Genomic DNA, 23,946 nt, shown 5'->3' on the forward strand with positions numbered 1-23,946 from the left:
AATCCAGTGGCAGATTCTCTTTGTACTCAAATCTAAATGTGTTTAAACTATGAATGCGCTCTTTATACTGATGAGGTGTATTACTGCAGATTGTCATGCTGAAAAACTAATAAGTAGCAATTTTACAATGGGAAAAGGAGTAAACTAAGACAGTGTAACAGTTGAGGGGTTTAATAACAGTAATAAGGTTCTCCTCGCAGGGAGGAAGCAATGGAAAATAACTAGCAATAAAACAGTGCAAAAATATGGGAGTCAAACAGTGTAACAGAATTAAGCAGGATTTTCTTGAGAAAAGAACACTTATCAGTCTGATGAGGACTTGTTTGAAGGGTCGTCTTCTCCAACGTAGGCGCCGAGAAACAGCGGCACTTATCGTTCCTCTGTTGTCCGTGGGCTGAGTAGTCTCTAGGAGCCTGCTGCCTGGGGTTTCGGGAGTTAATGTGATATGCACAAGTTCAGAGTCTTTAGCCTTTACAGCACAGCAGGAATCAGGGGCTCTGCACTGTTAAGTCTCTGTACCAGGAATCACAGTCTCTGTACTGATACCGCAGGTACCAGAGGGTCGCAGTCTCTATACGAGCCAATGTCTCTACATGGGTCTCAAAGCACCCCTCACCAGTCACAGCAGAGTACGCTTTCAGGTACTCACAAGATGCAGTCTTTCTGGGCAATCTCCCTGTATTTGTCCTCTGACCGGGAGATTTCTCTCTCTCCCGGAGCGCAGCTGCACCCTGCTCTGATCTCTGCTCACGCTGCTCTGTGTCTTCCGTGCGTGCCTTTCCCGCTCTCTGCCTGGCCTTTTCCTGTCCCAGTCTCTAAGTCTGTCCCCTGGGGAACCTGCAGCACAGCTCAATGGTTCCAGGCACAGATCCGAGAAGGTAACGGCCCCCAGACTCTCATTGTGCTTCACCTCCTTACAACAGCGCTGCCTGAACCCTGCCCGCATGCAGTACTCAGTGATCTCACAGTTTTGTAGTAATCACTCTCGGCCGCATGAAGCTGCTGCAACATGAACGCCGGCCTGACAGTGCTTTCATAAAATACAATTTTATACAGTTTTTATGGCCTTTTCAAATCCAATGGAGTGAATTATAAAAGTGTAGTTTTTTCTTAATTCCTTTAAGAACTTTTTATTTTTCCATTGAGATACACATGAGGACTTGTCTATTGTGGGATAAGTTGCTGTTTAGTATGATGGCCCCCATGGCTCTAAATATACAATTTGATAACTATACAGCATGATGGCCCCCACAGCTCCCTATATGCAGTATGATGGCACTCACAGTTACGTATATACAGTATGATGGCATCCACAGCTCCCTATATAGAGTACGATGGCCCCCACTGCTCCCTATATACAGTATGAGGCCCCACAGCTCCCTATATACAGTATGATGGCCCCCACAACTTCCTATATACAGTATGATGGCCCCCACAGCTCCTTATATACAGTACGATGGTCCCCACAGCTTCCTATATACAGTGTGGTGGCCCCCACAGCTCCCTATATGCAGTAAGATGGCCCCACAGCTCCCTATATGCAGTACGATGGCCCCCACAGCTCTCTATATACAGTACGATGGTCCCCACAGCTTCCTATATACAGTGTGGTGGCCCCCACAGCTCCCTATATGCAGTAAGATGGCCCCACAGCTCCCTATATGCAGTATGGAGTCTCTGAAGCTCGTCATATACTGTATGATGGTGTCCACCACCCCATATATAAAATGTGATGTCTCCATACCTTCGTATGCACCGTAAGATCTCCCTACAGCTCCCTGTATACAGTATGACATCCCCACAGCTCCCCTATATACATTATGGATAGCCAGTTGCCCTATATGCAATATAATACATCCTTAAGGTCCATATATACAGTTTGATGTCCCCATAGCACTTATATAAGGTATGATTGCCACACAGCTCCCTGTATAAAGCATGATGGCCCTCACAGCTCCCATATATACATATATACAATATTATGGCCCGGCATTCCACTATACACAGTAAAAAAAAAAAGCCCACCGGAAAATTCACCGGTCCTCTAGTGTGCCAATACGATACTACAAGCAGCACTTAGCGATCTTTGGCCTTGCGGTTAAGGTTGCCATGTAGCCCCAGCATAAACCGCACTTTGTATTGAACCGTACCATGAAGGTGAAGAAATCACAAAGCATCTAAAGAATAAAGTGTTAAGAATAAAGAGAACAACAGGACATGTGAAAAAAGAACTATGTAAATCATATTAGTCTGACATTTGTTTCAAACCACAGTGGGAGCTTTCATATCCAAAATGGAAAAAAATCAGGGCTGAATCTTCTCTATAGTAAGGCTGTATTTACAACTGTTGCTGCCATAGGCACCAAGTCTGAATACTTTTCATAAGGCAGTCTGAGTGCCGACAGCAATGCATGGACCAGTCAAGAGTCTACTGACCCAAACTCAGAACATAATACACAGAGGTGTAAATCGGATTTAAGGTTGGGACAAGATGAATGGTTAAAGGGGTTCAAGAGCCACCAACAGGTCATGTTTTCAGGATTTCCTTAGTAGTGCACAGGTGATAATTGCATCACCTGCACAGGCAAGCATTCACTGACCTGTGTAATACTAAGGAAATCCTCAAAACATGACCTGTTGGTGGCTCTTGAGGACCGGAGTTGGGGACCACTGGTTTAGAGGGACGGCCGGTTCTTGGTAGATTTGCAGTGGTATGATACTCCTTCCATTTCAATATGATCACTTGCACAGTGCTCCTTGGGATGTTTAAAGTTTTGGAAATCATTTTGTATCCAAATCCGGCTTTAAACTTCTCCACAACAGTATCACAGACCTGCCTGGTGTGTTCCTTAGTCTTCATGATGCTCTCTGTCCTTCAAACAAAACCCTGAGACTATCACAGAGCAGGTGCATTTATAAGGATAGTTGATTACACACAGGTGGATTATATTTATCATCATTAGGCATTTAGGATAACATTGGATCATTCAGAGATCCACAATGAACTTCTGGAGTGAGTTTGCTGCACTGAAAGTAAAGGGGCCGAATAATATTGCACGCCCCACTTTTTAGTTTTTGAATTTCCACAAATATTTTAAGTAACCAATAAATTTCATTCAACTTAACAATTGTGTTCCACTTGTTGCTGATTCTTCACCAAAAATTTATATTTGGTATCTTTATGTTTGAAGCATGATATGTGGGAAAAGGTTGAAAAGTTCCAGGGAGCCGAATACTTTCGCAAGGCACTGTATATAGATAGATAGATAGATAGATAGATAGATAGATAGATAGATAGAGGGTGGGCCATTTATACGGATACACCTGGGTGGGCCATTTATAACGTTGCATTAAAAAATGGCTGACTTGAAAATGGCCACCATGATCACAACCCATCTTGAAAAGTTCCCCCCCCCTCCCCATATACTAATGTGCCGCAAACAGGAAGTTGATATCACCAACCATTCCCATTTTATTTAGGTGTATCCATATACAGGGCCCACCCAGGTGTATCCATATAAATGGCCCACCCTGTATATATACACACACACACGCCTTTTTTTACACATATTATACACTACATATATACAAAAACAGTATATACGCACACTGCACACACATATACAGTATAAACACACTGAATACATGTAACAGTATAAACACACTGCACACACATACAGTATATACACAAAATACATACATATGCTTACAGTATATACAAAGATTGCATACAAACAAAATGCTATGCAAACACACACTGCACACATTATTATTTACTAATTTAACCCCTTTACCCCCAAGGGTGGTTTGCACGTTATGGACCGGGCCAATTTTTACAATTCTGACCACTGTCCCTTTATGAGGTTATAACTCTGGAACGCTTCAACGGATCCCGGTGATTCTGACATTGTTTTCTCATGACATATTGTACTTCATGATAGTGGTAAAATTTCTTTGATATTACCTGCGTTTATTTGTGAAAAAAACGGAAATATGGCGAAAATTTTGAAAATTTCGCAATTTTCCAACTTTGAATTTTTATGCAATTAAATCACAGAGATATGTCACACAAAATACTTAATAAGTAACATTTCCCACATGTCTACTTTACATCAGCACAATTTTGGAACCAAAATTTTTAATTGTTAGGGAGTTATAAGGGTTAAAAGTTGACCAGCAATTTCTCGTTTTTACAACACCATTTTATTTTAGGGACCACATCTCATTTGAAGTAATTTTGAGGGGTCTATATGATAGAAAATACCCAAGTGTGATGCCATTCTAAAAACTGCACCCCTCAAGGTTCTCAAAACCACATTCAAGAAGTTTATTAACCCTTCAGGTGTTTCACAGGAATTTTTGGAATGTTTAAATAAAAATTAACATTTAACTTTTTTTCACAAAAAATTTACTTCAGCTCCAATTTGTTTTATTTTACCAAGGGTTACAGGAGAAAATGGACCCCAAACCTTTTTGTACAATTTGTCCTGAGTACGCCGATACCCCATAAGTGGAGGTAAACCACTGTTTGGGCGCATGACAGAGCTTTGAAGCGAAGGAGCGCCATTTGACTTCTCAATGCAAAATTGACTGGAATTGAGATGGGACGCCATGTTGCGTTTGGAGAGCCACTGATGTGCCTAAACATTGAATCCCCCCACAAGTGACACCATTTTGGAAAGTAAACCCCCTAAGGAACTTATCTAGAGGTGTGGTGAGCACTTTGACCCACCAAGTGCTTCACAGAAGTTTATAATGCAGAACCGTAAAAATAAAAAATCATTTTTTTTTCACAAAAATTATCTTTTCGCCCCCAATTTTTTATTTTCCCAATGGTAAGAGAAGAAATTGGAAACAAAAAGTTGTTGTACAATTTGTCCTGAGTACGCTGATACCCCATTTGTGGGGGTAAACCACTGTTTGGGCGCATGGGAGAGCTCGGAAGGGAAGGAGCGCCGTTTGACTTTTCAATGCAAAATCCACAGGAATTGAGATGAGACGCCATGTTGCGTTTGGAGAGCCACTGATGTGCCTAAACATTGAAACCCCCCACAAGTGACACCATTTTGGAAAGTAGACCCCCTAAGGAACTTATCTAGATGTGTGGTGAGCACTTTGACCCACCCAGAGCTTCACAGAAGTTTATAATGCAGAGCCGTAAAAATAAAACAAAAAATTTTTCCCACAAAAATTATTTTTTAGTCCCCAGTTTTGTATTTTCCCGAGGGTAACAGGAGAAATTGGACCCCAAAAGTTGTTGTGCAATTTGTCCTGAGTGCGCTGATACACCATATGTGGGGGGGAACCACCGTTTGGGCGCATGGGAGGGCTCGGAAGGGAAGGAGCGCCATTTGGAATACAGACTTAGATGGAATGGTCTGCAGGCGTCACATTGCGTTTGCAGAGCCCCTAATGTACCTAAACAGTAGAAACCCCCCACAAGTGACCCCATATTGGAAACTAGACCCCCCAAGGAACTTATCTAGATGTGTTGTGAGAACTTTGAGCCCCCAAGTGTTTCACTACTGTTTCTAACGCAAAGCCGTGAAAAAAAAAAATAAATTCCCCCCAAAATTATTTTTTAGCCCCCAGTTTTGTATTTTCTCGAGGGTAACAGGAGAAATTGGACCCCAAAAATTGTTGTCCAATTTGTCCTGAGTGCGCTGATGCCCCATATGTGAGGGGGAACCACCGTTTGGGCGCATGGGAGGGCTCGGAAGGGAAGAAGCGCCATTTGGAATGCAGACTTAGATGGAATGGTCTGCAGGCGTCACATTGCGTTTGCAGAGCCCTTAATGCACCTAAACAGTAGAAACCCCCCACAAGTGACCCCATATTGGAAACTAGACCCCCCCACGAACTTATCTGGATGTGTTGTGAGAACTTTGAGCCCCCAAGTGTTTCACTACAGTTTATAACGCAGAGCCGTGAAAATAAAAAATCTTTTTTTTTCCCTCAAAAATTATTTTTTAGCCCCCAGTTTTGTATTTTCCCAAGGGTAACAGGAGAAATTGGACCCCAAAAGTTGTTGTCCAATTTGTCCTGAGTACGCTGATACCCCATATGTTGGGGTAAACTCCTGTTTGGACACACGGGAGAGCTCGGAAGGGAAGGAGCACTGATTTACTTTTTCAACGCAGAATTGGCTGGAATTGAGATCGGACGCCATGTCGCGTTTGGAGAGCCCCTGATGTGTCTAAACAGTGGAAACCTCCCAATTATAACTGAAACCCTAATCCAAACACACCCCTAACCCTAATCCCAATGGTAACTTTAACCACACCTCTAACCCAGACACACCCCTAACCCTAATACCAACCCTATTCCCAACCGCAAATGTAATCCAAACCCTACCCCTAACCTTAGCCCCAACCCTAACTGTAGCCTTAACCCTAACTGTAGCCCTAACCCTAGCCCTAACCGTAACCCTAGCCCTAACCCTAGCCCTAACCCTAGCCCTAACCCTAGCCCTAGCCCTAACCCTAGCCCTAACCCTAGCCCTAACCCTAACCCTAGCCCTAACCCTAACGCTAGCCCTAACCCTAGCCCTAACCCTAATGGGAAAATGGAAATAAATACATTTTTTTAATTTTTTTATTTTTCTCTAACTAAAGGGGTGATGAAGGGGGGTTTGATTTACTTTTATAGCGGGTTTTTTAGCGGATTTTTATGATTGGCAGCCGTCACACACTGAAAGACGCTTTTTATTGCAAAAAATATTTTTTGCGTTAACACATTTTGAGAGCTATAATTTTTCCATATTTGAGTCCACAGAGTCATGTGAGGTCTTGTTTTTTGCGGGACGAATTGACGTTTTTATTGGTAACATTTTCGGGCACGTGACATTTTTTGATCGCTTTTTATTCCGATTTTTGTGAGGCAGAATTACCAAAAACCAGGTATTCATGAATTTCTTTTGGGGAAGGCGTTTATACCGTTCCGCGTTTGGTAAAATTGATAAAGCAGTTTTATTCTTCGGGTCAGTACGATTACAGCGATACCTCATTTATATCATTTTTTTAATGTTTTGGCGCTTTTATACGATAAAAACTATTTTATAGAAAAAATAATTATTTTTGCATCGCTTTATTCTCAGGACTATAACTTTTTTATTTTTTCGCTGATGATGCTGTATGGCAGCTCGTTTTTTGCGGGACAAGATGACGCTTTCAGCAGTACCATGGATATTTATATCCGTCTTTTTAATCGCGTGTTATTCCACTTTTTGTTCGGCGGTATGATAATAAAGCGTTGTTTTTTGTCTCGTTTTTTTTTTTTTTCTTACGGTGTTTACTGAAGGGGTTAACTAGTGGGACAGTTTTATAGGTCGGGTCGTTACGGACGCGGCGATATTAAATATGTGTACTTTTATTGTTTTTTTTTTATTTAGATAAAGAAATGTATTTATGGGAATAATATTTTTTTTTTTTTTCATTATTTAGGATTTTTTTTTTTTTTTTTTTTTTTTACACATTTGTAAAAAAAATTTTTAACTTTTTTACTTTGTCCCAGGGGGGGACAATACAGATCGGTGATCTGCCAGTTTGCACAGCACTCTGACAGATCACCGATCTGTCTGAGAGCAGTGCAGCGTTACCAAATGCCTGCTCTGAGCAGGCACTTGGTAAGCCACCTCCCTCCCTGCAGGACCCGGATCCGCGGCCATTTTGGATCCGGGACTTGCTGCAGGAAGGAGGTGGGAGACACCCGGAGCAACGCGATCACATCGCGTTTCTGCGGGGGTCTCAGGGAAGCCCGCAGGGAGCCCCCTCCCTGCGCGATGCTTCCCTGCACCGCCGGCACATCGCGATCATGTTTGATCGCGGTGTGCCGGGGGTTAATGTGCCGGGGGCGGTCCGTGACCGCTCCTGGCACATAGTGCCGGGTGTCAGCTGCGATAAGCAGCTGACACCCGGCCGCGATCGGCCGCGCTCCCCCTGTGAGCGCGGCCGATCGCATATGACGTACTATTCCGTCCTTGGGAAGTAAAGCCCACCCCACATGGACGGAATAGTACGTCTGATGGCAGAAAGGGGTTAAATAGCACCATTAATCACATATTGAGTATAGCCACACACTGCATACATAAAAAAACACAATATACACACACTGCACACACATACACGAAATACACACGCTGCATACATGTACAGTATAAAAATACTGCCTACATTCATAAGTAGTATAGACACACACTGCACACACTACAGTATATACACACTGCCTATATACATACAGTGGGGCAAAAAAGTATTTAGTCAGTCAGCAATAGTGCAAGTTCCACCACTTAAAAAGATGAGAGGCGTCTGTAATTTACATCATAGGTAGACCTCAACTATGGGAGACAAACTGAGAAAAAAAAAATCCAGAAAATCACATTGTCTGTTTTTTTTAACATTTTATTTGCATATTATGGTGGAAAATAAGTATTTGGTAAGAAACAAAATTTCATCTCAATACTTTGTAATATATCCTTTGTTGGCAATGACAGAGGTCAAACGTTTTCTGCAAGTCTTCACAAGGTTGCCACACACTGTTGTTGGTATGTTGGCCCATTCCTCCATGCAGATCTCCTCTAGAGCAGTGATGTTTTTGGCTTTTCGCTTGGCAACACGGACTTTCAACTCCCTCCAAAGGTTTTCTATAGGGTTGAGATCTGGAGACTGGCTAGGCCACTCCAGGACCTTGAAATGCTTCTTACGAAGCCACTCCTTCGTTGCCCTGGCCGTGTGCTTTGGATCATTGTCATGTTGAAAGACCCAGCCACGTTTCATCTTCAATGCCCTTGCTGATGGAAGGAGGTTTGCACTCAAAATCTCACGATACATGGCCCCATTCATTCTTTCATGTACCCGGATCAGTCGTCCTGGCCCCTTTGCAGAGAAACAGCCCCAAAGCATGATGTTTCCACCACCATGCTTTACAGTAGGTATGGTGTTTGATGGATGCAACTCAGTATTCTTTTTCCTCCAAACACAACAAGTTGTGTTTCTACCAAACAGTTCCAGTTTGGTTTCATCAGACCATAGGACATTCTCCCAAAACTCCTCTGGATCATCCAAATGCTCTCTAGCAAACTTCAGACGGGCCCGGACATGTACTGGCTTAAGCAGTGGGACACGTCTGGCACTGCAGGATCTGAGTCCATGGTGGCGTAGTGTATTACTTATGGTAGGCCTTGTTACATTGGTCCCAGCTCTCTGCAGTTCATTCACTAGGTCCCCCCGCGTGGTTCTGGGATTTTTGCTCACCGTTCTTGTGATCATTCTGACCCCACGGGGTGGGATTTTGCGTGGAGCCCCAGATCGAGGGAGATTATCAGTGGTCTTGTATGTCTTCCATTTTCTAATTATTGCTCCCACTGTTGATTTCTTCACTCCAAGCTGGTTGGCTATTGCAAATTCAGTCTTCCCAGCCTGGTGCAGGGCTACAATTTTGTTTCTGGTGTCCTTTGACAGCTCTTTGGTCTTCACCATAGTGGAGTTTGGAGTCAGACTGTTTGAGGGTGTGCACAGGTGTCTTTTTATACTGATAACAAGTTTAAACAGGTGCCATTACTACAGGTAATGAGTGGAGGAAAGAGGAGACTCTTAAAGAAGAAGTTACAGGTCTGTGAGAGCCAGAAATCTTGATTGTTTGTTTCTGACCAAATACTTATTTTCCACCATAATATGCAAATAAAATGATAAAAAAACAGACAATGTGATTTTCTGGATTTTTTTTTCTCAGTTTGTCTCCCATAGTTGAGGTCTACCTATGATGTAAATTACAGACGCCTCTCATCTTTTTAAGTGGTGGAACTTGCACTATTGCTGACTGACTAAATACTTTTTTGCCCCACTGTATACAGTATACACATACTGCATACATACAAAAACAGTATAGACACATACAGTAAATATACACAATATGTACATACATATACAGTACAGTATACACAATGCATACATTTATAGTATATACCCAAACTGCATACATATACAGTATACACGTAAAATATACATATAGAGTATATACACATACTGCATGTATACTGTATGTATTGCCAAAAATCCGCAACCGTTGTTGAAGAATTGTTCTCAAGTTCTGTTTGTAGCAGTACACAGCTCTGCAGTCTGCTTACCTCCTGGTTGTTGGGGCCAGGCACTTCTACTTGAGTGAAGTTCTGGTCAGTTTCCTCTTGCTGATCTTATGCTACTGTGACATATTAACAATGCCTTTGAACAACTGAACAGTGATTATGAGAACTGCTCTGGAAAATGAGAGCAGGTGATTTTGTAGGACTGATAACCAGTAAAGGTACCGTCACATTTAGCGACGCTGCAGCAATATAGACAACGATGCCGATCGCTGCAGCGTCGCTGTTTAGGTCGCTAGGAGACGTCAAACACCGGCAACGCAGAACGATGCAGGAGTGATCCAGTGACGTACTAATCGTTCTCGCTGGTTGTTCGCTCCATAAAGAAACATTGCTGGCATCGTTGCTTTTGCTGTCAAACATGACGAATCACGCCGACCTGACGACCAAATAAAGTTCCAGACTTTCAGCAACGACCAGCGATGTCACAGCAGGATCCTGATCACTGCTGCGTGTCAAACACAACGAGATCGCTATCCAGGACGCTGCAACGTCACGGATCGTTGTCGTTCTCGTTGTAAAGTTGCTCAGTGTGAAGGTACCTTAAGGAGCTGACAGAGATGCGGAGCTGGGAGAGCATATAACTGCTGCACAGGAAAACAGGAATTAACTTCTCAAACTGTGCATACTTGACCAGGCTCTGGTCATCCATAGCAACAAGCTGTACACAATGTAAAATAAAAGCTTTCAGCAGGAGAATAATAATAGATCGAAAAAGCAAGTAACTTGCTCATTTTCATGCTGTTTAACTAACTACAGCAACTTAACATGAAGATCAGAATACCCCTTTAAAGTTAGTTTTCAAGACTCTATAATAAGACGGAGACAGGGAGCAGCATTTTAGACTTGGAATCTCTTCTATCATCCTATGCATGGTGTTTGGAGTTTCCGCAGCCCTATTAGAATGTTACAGACATTTTTAAAGTGAAAAATAACCTCAAAATAGTAGCATGCTACTTTATCCTTGAATTTGGCATGGAGAGTCCTTCAATTAAGCCCAAAACGTAATAACCCCATTTAAAAGGGATAATCCTCATACAGACCTGCAGCAGGGTTGCCAACTTGACTTTATTTTTGGACAGCTTATCAAAAAAATCACGGACAGATAATATTTTTTATGGACACATTGGAAAACCACAATAAATTATTATGATAAGTGATACATTTCTACAGCCAATAATTCTAATATGACGTTTTTTACAGACAATAAAGTGCCCTATCTTTACAGACTGTACTGGAATTTCTGGACGGTTAGAAGCCCTAACCTGTGGCAATTCAAACTGCGTGTCCAAAGCAAATACTCAATAGTCAGCCTTGGATTTCTGCTGCAAACTTTACAATGTTATAGAGATAACAGCAAAACCAAAGACATGAGCCTGAGTATAAGCTGGTATACGTTGTTGTGAATTCTGTGGCAGAGCTCCCTCCTGTGGTCACAAGTGGTACTTCGGCTGATTCTCTCTATGAGCTTCCGTTGGTGGAGGAGAGTGGTACTGCGGCTTCTGAGTTTCCTTCCTCAGGTGATGTGGTGAAGTCGTTAGGTGCTGCTCTATTTAACTCCACCTAGTGCTTTGATCCTGGCCTCCAGTCAATGTTCTAGTATTGGACTTGCTTCCTCCTGGATCATTCCTGTGGCCTGCTGCTCTGCATAGCTAAGTTGCTCTTGTGTTATTTTTGTTTGCTGTTTTTTCTGTCCAGCTTGTTTATTTGGTTTTTCTTGCTTGCTGGAAGCTCTGGGACGCAGAGGGTGTACCTCCGTGCCGTTAGTCGGTACGGAGGGTCTTTTTGCCCCCTTTGCGTGGTTGTTTGTAGGGTTTTGTGTTGACCGCAAAGTTACCTTTCCTATCCTCGCTCTGTTCAGAAAGTCGGGCCTCACTTTGCTAAATCTATTTCATCTCTACGTTCGTCTTTTCATCTTAACTCACAGTCATTATATGTGGGGGGCTGCCTTTTCCTTTGGGGTATTTCTCTGAGGCAAGGTAGGCTTATTTTCTATCTTCAGGCTAGCTAGTTTCTCAGGCTGTGCCGAGTTGCATAGGGAGCGTTAGGCGCAATCCACGGCTGCCTCTAGTGTGGTTGGAGAGGATTAGGGATTGCGGTCAGCAGAGTTCCCACGTCTCAGAGCTCGTTCTATGTTTTTGGGTTATTGTCAGTTCACTGTATGTGCTCTGACTTCTATGTCCATTGTGGTACTGAATTACCAGCCATAACAGTACTGGAGGCCAAAAGTACTAATGATTCCCAATAGAGGGAAAAAAGAAGTTCTGAGACCATTTTTTTTTCTCTGCACTGTGTTTTGCCTTTTTTTTTCCCCTAGACATTTGGGTGGTTCAGGACACAGGTGTAGCGATGGACATTAAAGGTCTGTCCTCATGTGTGGATCAGCTCACGGCAAGAGTACAAAATATTCAAGACTTTGTGGTTCAGAATTCTATGTTAGAACCAAGAATTCCTATTCCTGATTTGTTTTTTGGAGATAGAACTAAATTTCTGAGTTTCAAAAATAATTGTAAACTATTTCTGGCTTTGAAACCTCGCTCCTCTGGTGACCCAGTTCAACAAGTTAGGATCATTATTTCTTTTTTACGTGGCGACCCTCAGGACTGGGCATTTTCTCTTGCGCCAGGAGATCCTGCATTAAGTAATATTGATGCGTTTTTCCTGGCGCTCGGATTGCTGTACGATGAACCTAATTCAGTGGATCAGGCAGAGAGAAATTTGCTGGCTCTATGTCAGGGTCAGGATGAGATAGAGGTATATTGTCAGAAATTTAGAAAGTGGTCCGTACTCACTCAATGGAATGATGGTGCGCTCGCAGCTATTTTCAGAAAGGGTCTCTCTGAAGCCCTTAAGGATGTCATGCTGGGATTTCCTATGCCTGCTGGTCTGAATGAGTCTATGTCTTTGGCCATTCAGATCGGTCGACGCTTGCGTGAGCGTAAATCTGTGCACCATTTGGCGGTATTATCTGAGCATAAACCTGAGCCTATGCAGTGCGATAGGACTTTGACCAGAGTTGAACGGCAAGAACACAGACGTCAGAATGGGCTGTGTTTCTACTGTGGTGATTCCACTCATGCTATCTCTGATTGTCCTAAGTGCACTAAGCGGTTCGCTAGGTCTGCCACCATTGGTACGGTACAGTCAAAATTTCTTTTGTCCGTTACCTTGATCTGCTCTTTGTCATCTTATTCTGTCATGGCATTTGTGGATTCAGGCGCTGCCCTGAATTTAATGGACTTGGAGTATGCTAGGCGTTGTGGGTTTTTCTTGGAGCCCTTGCAGTGTCCTGTCATGATCCCAATGGCAGGGGATCACAAAAAGGACAAGCACAGATACAAACAAGCTCTAGGGCGATGGAACCTGAGCTGACCGCGACCCTGAACCTAACACACAAATAAAAGTAGCCGGGGAACGTGCCTACGATGATCCTAGACGTCTCGCTCCTGCCGAAGATCTAACTTCCCCTATCAGAAGAAACACAGACCTCTCTTGCCTCCAGAGAAATACCCCACAGCAAATAGCAGCCCCCCACATATAATGACGGTGAAATGAGAGGAAAGCACATACGTAGTATGAAAACAGTTTCAGCAAAATGAGGCCCGCTAAAGCTAGATAGCAGAGGATACAAAAGTGAACTGCGCGGTCAGCGAAAAACCCTTCAAAAAACCATCCTGAAATTACTTGAACTCATGTGCCAACTCATGGTACATGAAAAGCAATTTCAGCCCACTAGAGCAACCAGCAGCAGAGAATCACATATCTGCAGGCTGGACTAAAAACCAAATTAAGCAAAACACAAAACAGGAAAATCCAAACTTAGCTTGTCCAGAAGGTTCTAGGAGCAGGGAGCAGAGGTAACAAGACACACTGGATACATTGATAACCGGCGAGGAAATGCCAGCAAAGCCAGGTTAAATAGGAAACTCCCATATGCTGATGGAACAGGTGGAACCCAGAAACCCAGGAAAGACAAGTCACCCAGTACCATCAGTAACCACCAGAGGGAGCCCAAAAACAGAACTCACAACAGTACCCCCCCCTTGAGGAGGGGTCACCGAACCCTCACGAGAACCACCAGGGCGACCAGGATGAGCCCTATGAAAAGCGCGAACCAAATCATCAGCATGAACATCCGAGGCAACCACCCAAGAATTATCCTCCTGACCATAACCCTTCCACTTGACCAAATACTGGAGTTTCCGTCTGGAAACACGAGAATCCAAGATCTTCTCCACAACATACTCCAATTCTCCCTCCACCAGCACTGGAGCAGGAGGCTCAAGAGAAGGAACAACAGGTACCTCATACTTCCGCAACAACGACCGATGAAACACATTATGAATAGCAAACGATGCCGGGAGATCCAAACGAAACGACACAGGGTTAAGAATTTCCAAGATCCTATAGGGACCGATGAACCGAGGCTTGAACTTAGGAGAAGAGACCTTCATAGGAACAAAACGAGAAGACAACCACACCAAGTCACCAACAAGAAGTCGAGGACCCACGCGGCGACGGCGATTAGCAAACTGCTGAGCCTTCTCCTGGGACAACTTCAAATTGTCCACCACATGACTCCAAATCCGATGCAACCTATCCACCACCATGTCCACTCCAGGACAATCAGAAGGTTCCACCTGACCAGAGGAAAAACGAGGATGAAACCCCGAATTACAAAAGAAAGGAGAAACCAAGGTAGCAGAACTAGCCCGATTATTAAGCGCAAACTCGGCCAGCGGCAAAAAGGTAACCCAGTCATCCTGATCAGCAGAAACAAAACACCTTAAATAAGTTTCCAAGGTCTGATTAGTTCGTTCAGTCTGGCCATTCGTCTGAGGATGGAATGCAGACGAAAAGGACAAATCAATGCCCATCTTAGCACAGAAAGTCCGCCAAAATCTAGACACAAACTGGGATCCCCTGTCAGAAACGATGTTCTCAGGAATCCCATGCAAACGAACCACATTCTGAAAAAACAGAGGGACCAACTCAGAGGAGGAAGGCAACTTAGGCAAGGGTACCAGATGAACCATTTTAGAAAAGCGATCACACACAACCCAGATGACGGACATTTTTTGAGAGACAGGGAGATCCGAAATAAAGTCCATGGAAATGTGCGTCCAAGGCCTCTTCGGGATAGGCAAAGGTGACAACAATCCACTGGCCCGAGAACAGCAAGGCTTAGCCCGAGCACAAACCTCACAAGACTGCACAAAAGAACGCACATCCCTCGACAAGGAAGGCCACCAAAAAGACTTGGCCACCAAGTCTCTAGTACCAAATATTCCAGGATGACCTGCCAACGCAGAAGAATGGACCTCGGAGATGACTCTACTGGTCCAATTATCCGGAACAAACAGTCTCTCAGGCGGACAACGATCAGGTTTAGCCACCTGAAACTCCTGCAAAGCACGTCGCAAGTCTGGGGAGACAGCAGACAAAATCACCCCATCCCTAAGGATACCAGAGGGCTCAGAATTTCCAAGGGAGTCAGGCACAAAACTCCTAGAAAGAGCATCCGCCTTCACATTCTTTGAACCTGGCAGGTATGAAACCTAGGTTCAGACATAGGAGCATGTACAACAAAATCCTGTATATTTTGAACCTTAGTGGCAAGATTATTCAGGCTGGAAGCCAAACTCTGGACGTCCATGATAAACAGCTGAGATCAGAGCCATTCAAAGATTAAGAGGAGGAGGAAGTAGCCAGGCTGCAATAAGGCTAGGCAGCAAACTCTGAGGGGAAAAAAAAAAAAAAAAAACTTCCTCAGACTACTTATCCTCCTACTTCAGCCAATACAATTAACACTTAGTGGGCCGGTTATACTGTCATGATCCCAATGGCAGGGGATCACAAAAAGGACAAGCACAGATACAAACAAGCTCTAGGGCGATGGAACCTGAGCTGACCGCGACCCTGAACCTAACACACAAATAAAAGTAGCCGGGGAACGTGCCTACGATGAACCTAGACGTCTCGCTCCAGCCGAAGATCTAACTAACCCTATCAGAAGAAACACAGACCTCTCTTGCCTCCAGAGAAATACCCCACAGCAAATAGCAGCCCCCCACATATAATGACGGTGAAATGAGAGGAAAGCACATACGTAGTATGAAAACAGTTTCAGCAAAATGAGGCCCGCTAAAGCTAGATAGCAGAGGATACAAAAGTGAACTGCGCGGTCAGCGAAAAACCCTTCAAAAAACCATCCTGAAATTACTTGAACTCATGTGCCAACTCATGGTACATGAAAAGCAATTTCAGCCCACTAGAGCAACCAGCAGCAGAGAATCACATATCTGCAGGCTGGACTAAAAACCAAATTAAGCAAAACACAAAACAGGAAAATCCAAACTTAGCTTGTCCAGAAGGTTCTAGGAGCAGGGAGCAGAGGTAACAAGACACACTGGATACATTGATAACCGGCGAGGAAATGCCAGCAAAGCCAGGTTAAATAGGAAACTCCCATATGCTGATGGAACAGGTGGAACCCAGAAACCCAGGAAAGACAAGTCACCCAGTACCATCAGTAACCACCAGAGGGAGCTCAAAAACAGAACTCACAACAGTGTCCTATTCCATTGAGAGGAATTGATGCTACGCCTTTGGCCAAGAATAAGCCTCAATACTGGACCCAGCTGACCATGTGCATGGCTCCTGCACATCAGGAGGTTATTCGCTTTCTGGTGTTGCATAATTTGCATGATGTGGTCGTGTTGGGGTTGCCATGGCTACAAGTCCATAATCCAGTATTAGATTGGAAATCCATATCTGTGTCCAGCTAGGGTTGTCAGGGGGTACATGGTGATGTCCCATTTCTGTCTATTTCGTCATCCACCCCTTCTGAGGTTCCAGAGTTCTTGTCTGATTACCGGGATGTATTTGATGAGCCCAAGTCCGATACCCTACCTCCGCATAGGGATTGTGATTGTGCTATCGATTTGATTCCTGGTAGTAAATTCCCAAAAGGTCGACTGTTTAATTTATCTGTGCCTGAGCACGCCGCTATGCGGAGTTACGTGAAGGAGTCCTTGGAGAAGGGGCATATTCGCCCGTCATCGTCGCCATTAGGAGCAGGGTTCTTTTTTGTGGCCAAGAAGGATGGTTCGCTGAGACCTTGTATAGATTACCGCCTTCTAAATAAGATCACGGTTAAATTTCAGTACCCCTTGCCGCTGTTATCTGATTTGTTTGCTCGGATTAAGGGGGCTAGTTGGTTCACCAAGATAGATCTTCGTGGTGCGTATAATCTTGTGCGTATTAAGCGAGGTGATGAATGGAAAACTGCATTTAATATGCCCGAGGGCCATTTTGAGTATCTAGTAATGCCATTCGGACTTGCCAATGCTCCATCAGTGTTTCAGTCCTTTATGCATGACATCTTCCGAGAGTACCTGGATAAGTTCCTGATTGTATACTTGGATGATATTTTGATCTTCTCGGATGATTGGGAGTCTCATGTGAAGCAGGTCAGAACGGTGTTTCAGGTCCTGCGTGCTAATTCTTTGTTTGTGAAGGGATCTAAGTGTCTCTTTGGTGTTCAGAAGGTTTCATTTTTGGGGTTCATTTTTTTCCCCTTCTACTATCGAGATGGACCCTGTTAAGGTCCAAGCCATTCATGATTGGACTCAGCCGACATCTCTGAAAAGTCTGCAAAAGTTCCTGGGCTTTGCTAATTTTTATCGTCGCTTCATCTGCAATTTTTCTAGTATTGCTAAACCATTGACCGATTTGACCAAGAAGGGTGCTGATGTGGTCAATTGGTCTTCTGCTGCTGTGGAAGCTTTTCAAGAGTTGAAGCGTCGGTTTTCTTCTGCCCCTGTGTTGTGTCAACCAGATGTTTCGCTTCCATTCCAGGTCGAGGTTGATGCTTCTGAGATTGGAGCAGGGGCTGTTTTGACGCAGAGAAGTTCTGATTGCTCGGTGATGAAACCATGCGCCTTCTTTTCCAGGAAGTTTTCGCCTGCTGAGCGAAATTATGATGTTGGCAATCGAGAGTTGCTGGCCATGAAGTGGGTATTCGAGGAGTGGCGTCATTGGCTTGAAGGAGCTAAGCATCGTTTGGTGGTCTTGACTGATCATAAGAACTTGATTTATCTCGAGTCTGCCAAGCGGTTGAATCCTAGACAGGCTCGTTGGTCGCTGTTTTTTGCCCGTTTTGACTTTGTGGTTTCGTACCTTCCGGGCTCCTAAAATGTGAAGGCGGATGCCCTGTCTAGGAGTTTTGTGCCCGACTCTCCGGGTTTGTCTGAGCCGGCGGGTATTCTCAAAGAGGGAGTAATTGTGTCTGCCATCTCCCCTGATTTGCGGCGGGTGCTGCAAAAATTTCAGGCTAATAAACCTGATCGTTGCCCAGCGGAGAAACTGTTTGTCCCTGATAGGTGGACGAATAAAGTTGTCTCTGAGGTTCATTGTTCGGTGTTGGCTGGTCATCCTGGAATCTTTGGTACCAGAGAGTTAGTGGCTAGATCCTTTTGGTGGCCATCTCTGTCGCAGGATGTGCGTTCTTTTGTGCAGTCCTGTGGGATTTGTGCTCGGGCTAAGCCCTGCTGTTCTCGTGCCAGTGGGTTGCTTTTGCCCTTGCCGGTCCCGAAGAGGCCTTGGACACATATCTCTATGGATTTTATTTCAGATCTTCCCGTCTCTCAAAAAATGTCAGTCATTTGGGTGGTTTGTGATCGCTTCTCTAAGATGGTCCATTTGGTACCCTTGTCCAAATTACCTTCCTCCTCTGATTTGGTGCCATTGTTCTTCCAGCATGTGGTTCGTGTACATGGCATTCCAGAGAATATCATTTCTGACAGAGGTTCCCAGTTTGTTTCGAGGTTTTGGCGAGTCTTTTGTGCTAGAATGGGCATTGACTTGTCTTTTTCCTCGGCTTTCCATCCTCAGACTAATGGCCAGACCGAACGAACCAATCAGACCTTGGAAACATATCTGAGATGCTTTGTTTCTGCTGATCAGGATGACTGGGTGTCCTTTTTGCCTTTGGCTGAGTTCGCCCTTAATAATCGGGCCAGCTCGGCTACCTTGGTTTCGCCGTTTTTCTGCAACTCTGGGTTCCATCCTCGTTTCTCTTCAGGGCAGGTTGAGTCTTCGGACTGTCCTGGTGTGGATACTGTGGTGGACAGGTTGCAGCAGATTTGGACTCATGTAGTGGACAATTTGACCTTGTCCCAGGAGAAGGCTCAACGTTTCGCTAATCGCAGACGCTGTGTGGGTCCCCGACTTCGTGTTGGGGATTTGGTTTGGTTGTCTTCTCGTCATATTCCTCTCCTAAGTTTAAACCTCGTTTCATTGGTCCTTATAGGATTTCTGAGGTTCTTAATCCTGTGTCTTTTCGTTTGACCCTTCCAGATTCTTTTTCCATCCATAACGTATTCCAAAGGTCATTGGTGCGGAGATACGTGGCACCTATGTTTCCATCTGTTGATCCTCCTGCCCCGGTTTTGGTGGAGGGGGAGTTGGAGTATATTGTGGACAAGATTTTGGATTCTCGTGTTTCAAGACGGAAACTCCAGTATCTGGTTAAGTGGAAGGGTTATACTCAGGAAGATAATTCCTGGGTCTTTGCCTCTGATGTCCATGCTCCCGATCTTGTTTGTGCCTTTCATATGGCTCGTCCTGGTCGTCCTGGGGGCTCTGGTGAGGGTTCGGTGACCCCTCCTCAAGGGGGGGTACTGTTGTGAATTCTGTGGCAGAGCTCCCTCCTGTGGTCACAAGTGGTACTTCGGCTGATTCTCTCTATGAGCTTCCGTTGGTGGAGGAGAGTGGTACTGCGGCTTCTGAGTTTCCTTCCTCAGGTGATGTGGTGAAGTCGTTAGGTGCTGCTCTATTTAACTCCACCTAGTGCTTTGATCCTGGCCTCCAGTCAATGTTCTAGTATTGGACTTGCTTCCTCCTGGATCGTTCCTGTGGCCTGCTGCTCTGCATAGCTAAGTTGCTCTTGTGTTATTTTTGTTTGCTGTTTTTTCTGTCCAGCTTGTTTATTTGGTTTTTCTTGCTTGCTGGAAGCTCTGGGACGCAGAGGGTGTACCTCCGTGCCGTTAGTCGGTACGGAGGGTCTTTTTGCCCCCTTTGCGTGGTTGTTTGTAGGGTTTTGTGTTGACCGCAAAGTTACCTTTCCTATCCTCGCTCTGTTCAGAAAGTCGGGCCTCACTTTGCTAAATCTATTTCATCTCTACGTTTGTCTTTTCATCTTAACTCACAGTCATTATATGTGGGGGGCTGCCTTTTCCTTTGGGGTATTTCTCTGAGGCAAGGTAGGCTTATTTTCTCTCTTCAGGCTAGCTAGTTTCTCAGGCTGTGCCGAGTTGCATAGGGAGCGTTAGGCGCAATCCACGGCTGCCTCTAGTGTGGGTGGAGAGGATTAGGGATTGCGGTCAGCAGAGTTCCCACGTCTCAGAGCTCATTCTATGTTTTTGGGTTATTGTCAGTTCACTGTATGTGCTCTGACTTCTATGTCCATTGTGGTACTGAATTACCAGCCATAACAATACGTGTGATAAATAAGAACACGTTCACACTGTGGCCATTTCACAGACAAAACCCAAGAAAAAAACAAAACGAGCATATATCCTACAGCAAATAAATAGGTAAATGTTAATAGTACATGTAAATAACATAGGGTACTTACTTAACACTATTTTGATCAAAATGCATAAAAGCCATCCCACCACGACAAGGTGTACCCATTGGGATGGTCCTATCCTGTCTCTAGTATTAAAACTTTACCATGTGTCAAACGACATCAATGTGAATAAGGGCCGAGCAGGATAGGTCCCAACAGACACCCATCCATGGGAGGCTATACAGATGACTTAGCTCAGAAAGGGGGACCGTGCGCCTATGTTATAGAGATGCTGACTCCTCTGGTAGACGCTTTCATTGCCATCATGTTGATTTTATTCAATTGCAATTTACCCCCCTATTCTTCAAGTTTTGACAAACATTTTTTGAACATCTCACAGAATCTCACATTGTTAAATACTGAATTCTAACACTACTTTTCTTTCTACAGGTGCAGACTGCCTGATGGGCTTCTACCTCTTCTGTCTAGGTGCATATGATATAAAGTTTCAGGGAGAATACAACAAACATGCCCAGGTCTGGATGGAGAGTTGGGAGTGTAAACTAGTTGGCTCGTTAGCCATGCTGTCTTCTGAGGTCTCTGTTCTCATGCTTACATACATGACACTAGAGAAGTACCTATGCATCGTCTTTCCTTTCAGTCACTTCCGAGCAGGACGTGCGCAAACCTTAGGAGCACTTGCGGCCATTTGGGGTCTTGGCTTTTTCATCACCGTCATTCCTTTCTTCAGCTATGACACATTTGGCAATTTCTATGGAAGAAATGGGGTGTGCTTCCCACTACAGTCAGATAGCACAGAAAAATCAGGAGCCCGGGGATATTCTGTCAGCATCTTCTTAGGTAAGATGTTATCCATCAGTTCATAGTGAATAGAAAACTGCACTGGCCGCAATCCATATCTGTTTGGCAGCCCAACATCACTTCTCAGAACTCGATGCTGTCACCTATAGAAATGTGTGAATGTATTGACAATTGGGTGGTACAAGCTGTGGACAAGCTTCTTACACCTCTCAACTGGAACTTTGGATGATTCTTCTTTTGAAAACTGCTCCAGGTCTCTCATATTTTAAGATCTCTCCACAGGTGTTCAATGGTATTTAGATCTGGACTCATTGCTCGCCACTTCAGAACTCTCCATCACTTTGTTTCCATCCATTTCTGGGTGCTTCTTGAAGTATGTTTGTGATCATGGGTTGTAAACTTCTTGATTATGTTGTGCACCATGGACAAAGGAACATCAAGATCTCTGGAGATGAACTTGTAACCTTGAGTTTGTTGATATTGTTCAACAATTTTGGTTTTCAAATCCTCAGACAGTTCACTTCTCCTCTTTCTGTTCTCCATGCTTAGTGTGGCACACACAGACACACAATGCAAAGATTGAATATACCTCTCCCCTTTTTATCTGATTTCATGTGTGACTTTAATATTGCCAACACCTGTCACTTGCCACAGGTGAGTTTGGACGAGCATCACATGCTTGAAACAAAGTTGTTTACAATAATTTTTGAAAGATGCTAATTTGATTTTGTCCAGCCCAGTTTTGGAATTTAGTGTGAAATTATGTCCAATTTGCCTTTATTTTCTCTGTTTTTGTGTTGTTCCAATACACAAAGGAAATAATCGTGTATAACAAAATGACCATGATTGTGTAATGTGTTCTTCACAGTTCACAAATATACTCAGAATTCAGTTATCTAAACAGCACTAGAACATGGATGCTAGAAATGGTTGTAAGAACACGTCACGTTTTTCTAAAAATGAAATATAACTGACTTCCATATTCTACATGTCTACAATTCTCTTCTTACTTGTTATTTTGTGAATAATTGCAAACACTATGACATAGCTGTAGAGCATCTTTTCTGAGGACTTTCCATTGTGACATTCCTCATTAATTCTGAATAAATTGATAGTTCTGTGTTACCTGTAAAAGATAGGGGGTGTCTATAACATACTGCCTGCTAGTACAGCACAGTGTATGGACACACTCCTTTGACAGGGTGATTTGTAACACCCAATTATCGATTTATTTATATATTTCTTGGAGAAATAACAGAGGAACAGATTCTAGGACAAGATCATCAAGATGTATTGTTCTATAGGGAATACAAGTGTTTTATACATGACTAAAATAGACGTCTCTAATAAAAAAAAATATATACTGTATATCGCTATTTGAAAGATGATTAAAACCCCCTTGTATAATTATGAATATTATGCAAAACAGTTCCCCTCTTCTTTCTACAAGCATATTTTAGATATTTCCTCCTTGAGGGGGACAATCTGAGAAAGTTCTACTATTTTGTTTTGTACAATGTTTGTTATGGACATCATGCTGCTGAGACCCTAATACACCTGTGTTCTCTCCTGCCAGGGCTGAATTTGTTGGCTTTTGTCACCATCGTCTTTTCCTACAGCAGCATGTTTTACTCTATTCACAAGACGGGTGCCAAAACAGCAGAGCGCAGCGTACTCTCGAGAGAGGTGACCATAGCCAAGAGGTTCTTCTTCATTGTGTTCACCGATGCCCTCTGCTGGATTCCCATCTTTTTATTGAAGGCTGTTTCACTCACAGAGGCAGAGATTCCAGGTGAGATCATCATATAACTTAGATCGAAATAGTGAATAGAAATCCAGTATAGGATAAAATTATATAGTGCCTCAAATCTGCCGTATTCTCCCCAAAGTGTTACTTTAGATTAATAAAACTTTAACATATAGCGTAAGTGAAGTTGAAATGGAAGAAATATAATATAGTCAAAGTGGTGTAGCAAGGGTTGTCAGTGCACAGGTCAAGGCAACTATTTTGCGTCTCTTAACTGGTGGACCATTACTTGTCCTCGAGTAGCTTCCACCTGTCCAGTACTGAACCCCCTAATTCCCAAGAACATGATTACTCCTGTAATTTTAGTTTGAGATTTGACCCTCTAGTAATTTTCAGCTTTTTGCTGAAATCCAACCTTACATTTTGAAAAAAAGAATTTGTGTTGTTATTTCTTTTTACGTTTATTATTGTATTTTTGTGTTTCTCTATGAATCTGTGTTAATATCGTAGAACTAAACATACCTCTATCTCTGACCTTCATTGTAGCCCTAACCCTAGCCATAGTCTTAGTTAATGGTTGCAAAAAGCATATGAAAACGTTATTATAATAGATTATATTATAGTTTTCATAATGTTACTGTTTTTGTGAACAGATTCTTTTTAAAA

The 23,946-nt window shown here is 43.5% G+C and overlaps 1 protein-coding gene across 1 annotated transcript in view; it reads left to right on the plus strand.

Annotated features, from left to right (window-relative positions):
* The window catches only part of LOC138662147 (relaxin receptor 1-like), a 405,515-nt gene that overhangs the window by 377,116 nt on the left and 4,453 nt on the right, over positions 1 to 23,946 (plus strand). Inside the window, exons 16-17 of the mRNA XM_069747334.1 lie at positions 21,162 to 21,572; positions 23,110 to 23,325. Of these exons, the coding sequence (XP_069603435.1) occupies positions 21,162 to 21,572; positions 23,110 to 23,325 (627 nt within the window). The remainder of the gene's footprint in view (positions 1 to 21,161; positions 21,573 to 23,109; positions 23,326 to 23,946) is intronic.

The sequence above is a fragment of the Ranitomeya imitator genome, chromosome 2, assembly GCF_032444005.1.
Source record: "Ranitomeya imitator isolate aRanImi1 chromosome 2, aRanImi1.pri, whole genome shotgun sequence".
NCBI lineage: Eukaryota > Metazoa > Chordata > Amphibia > Anura > Dendrobatidae > Ranitomeya > Ranitomeya imitator.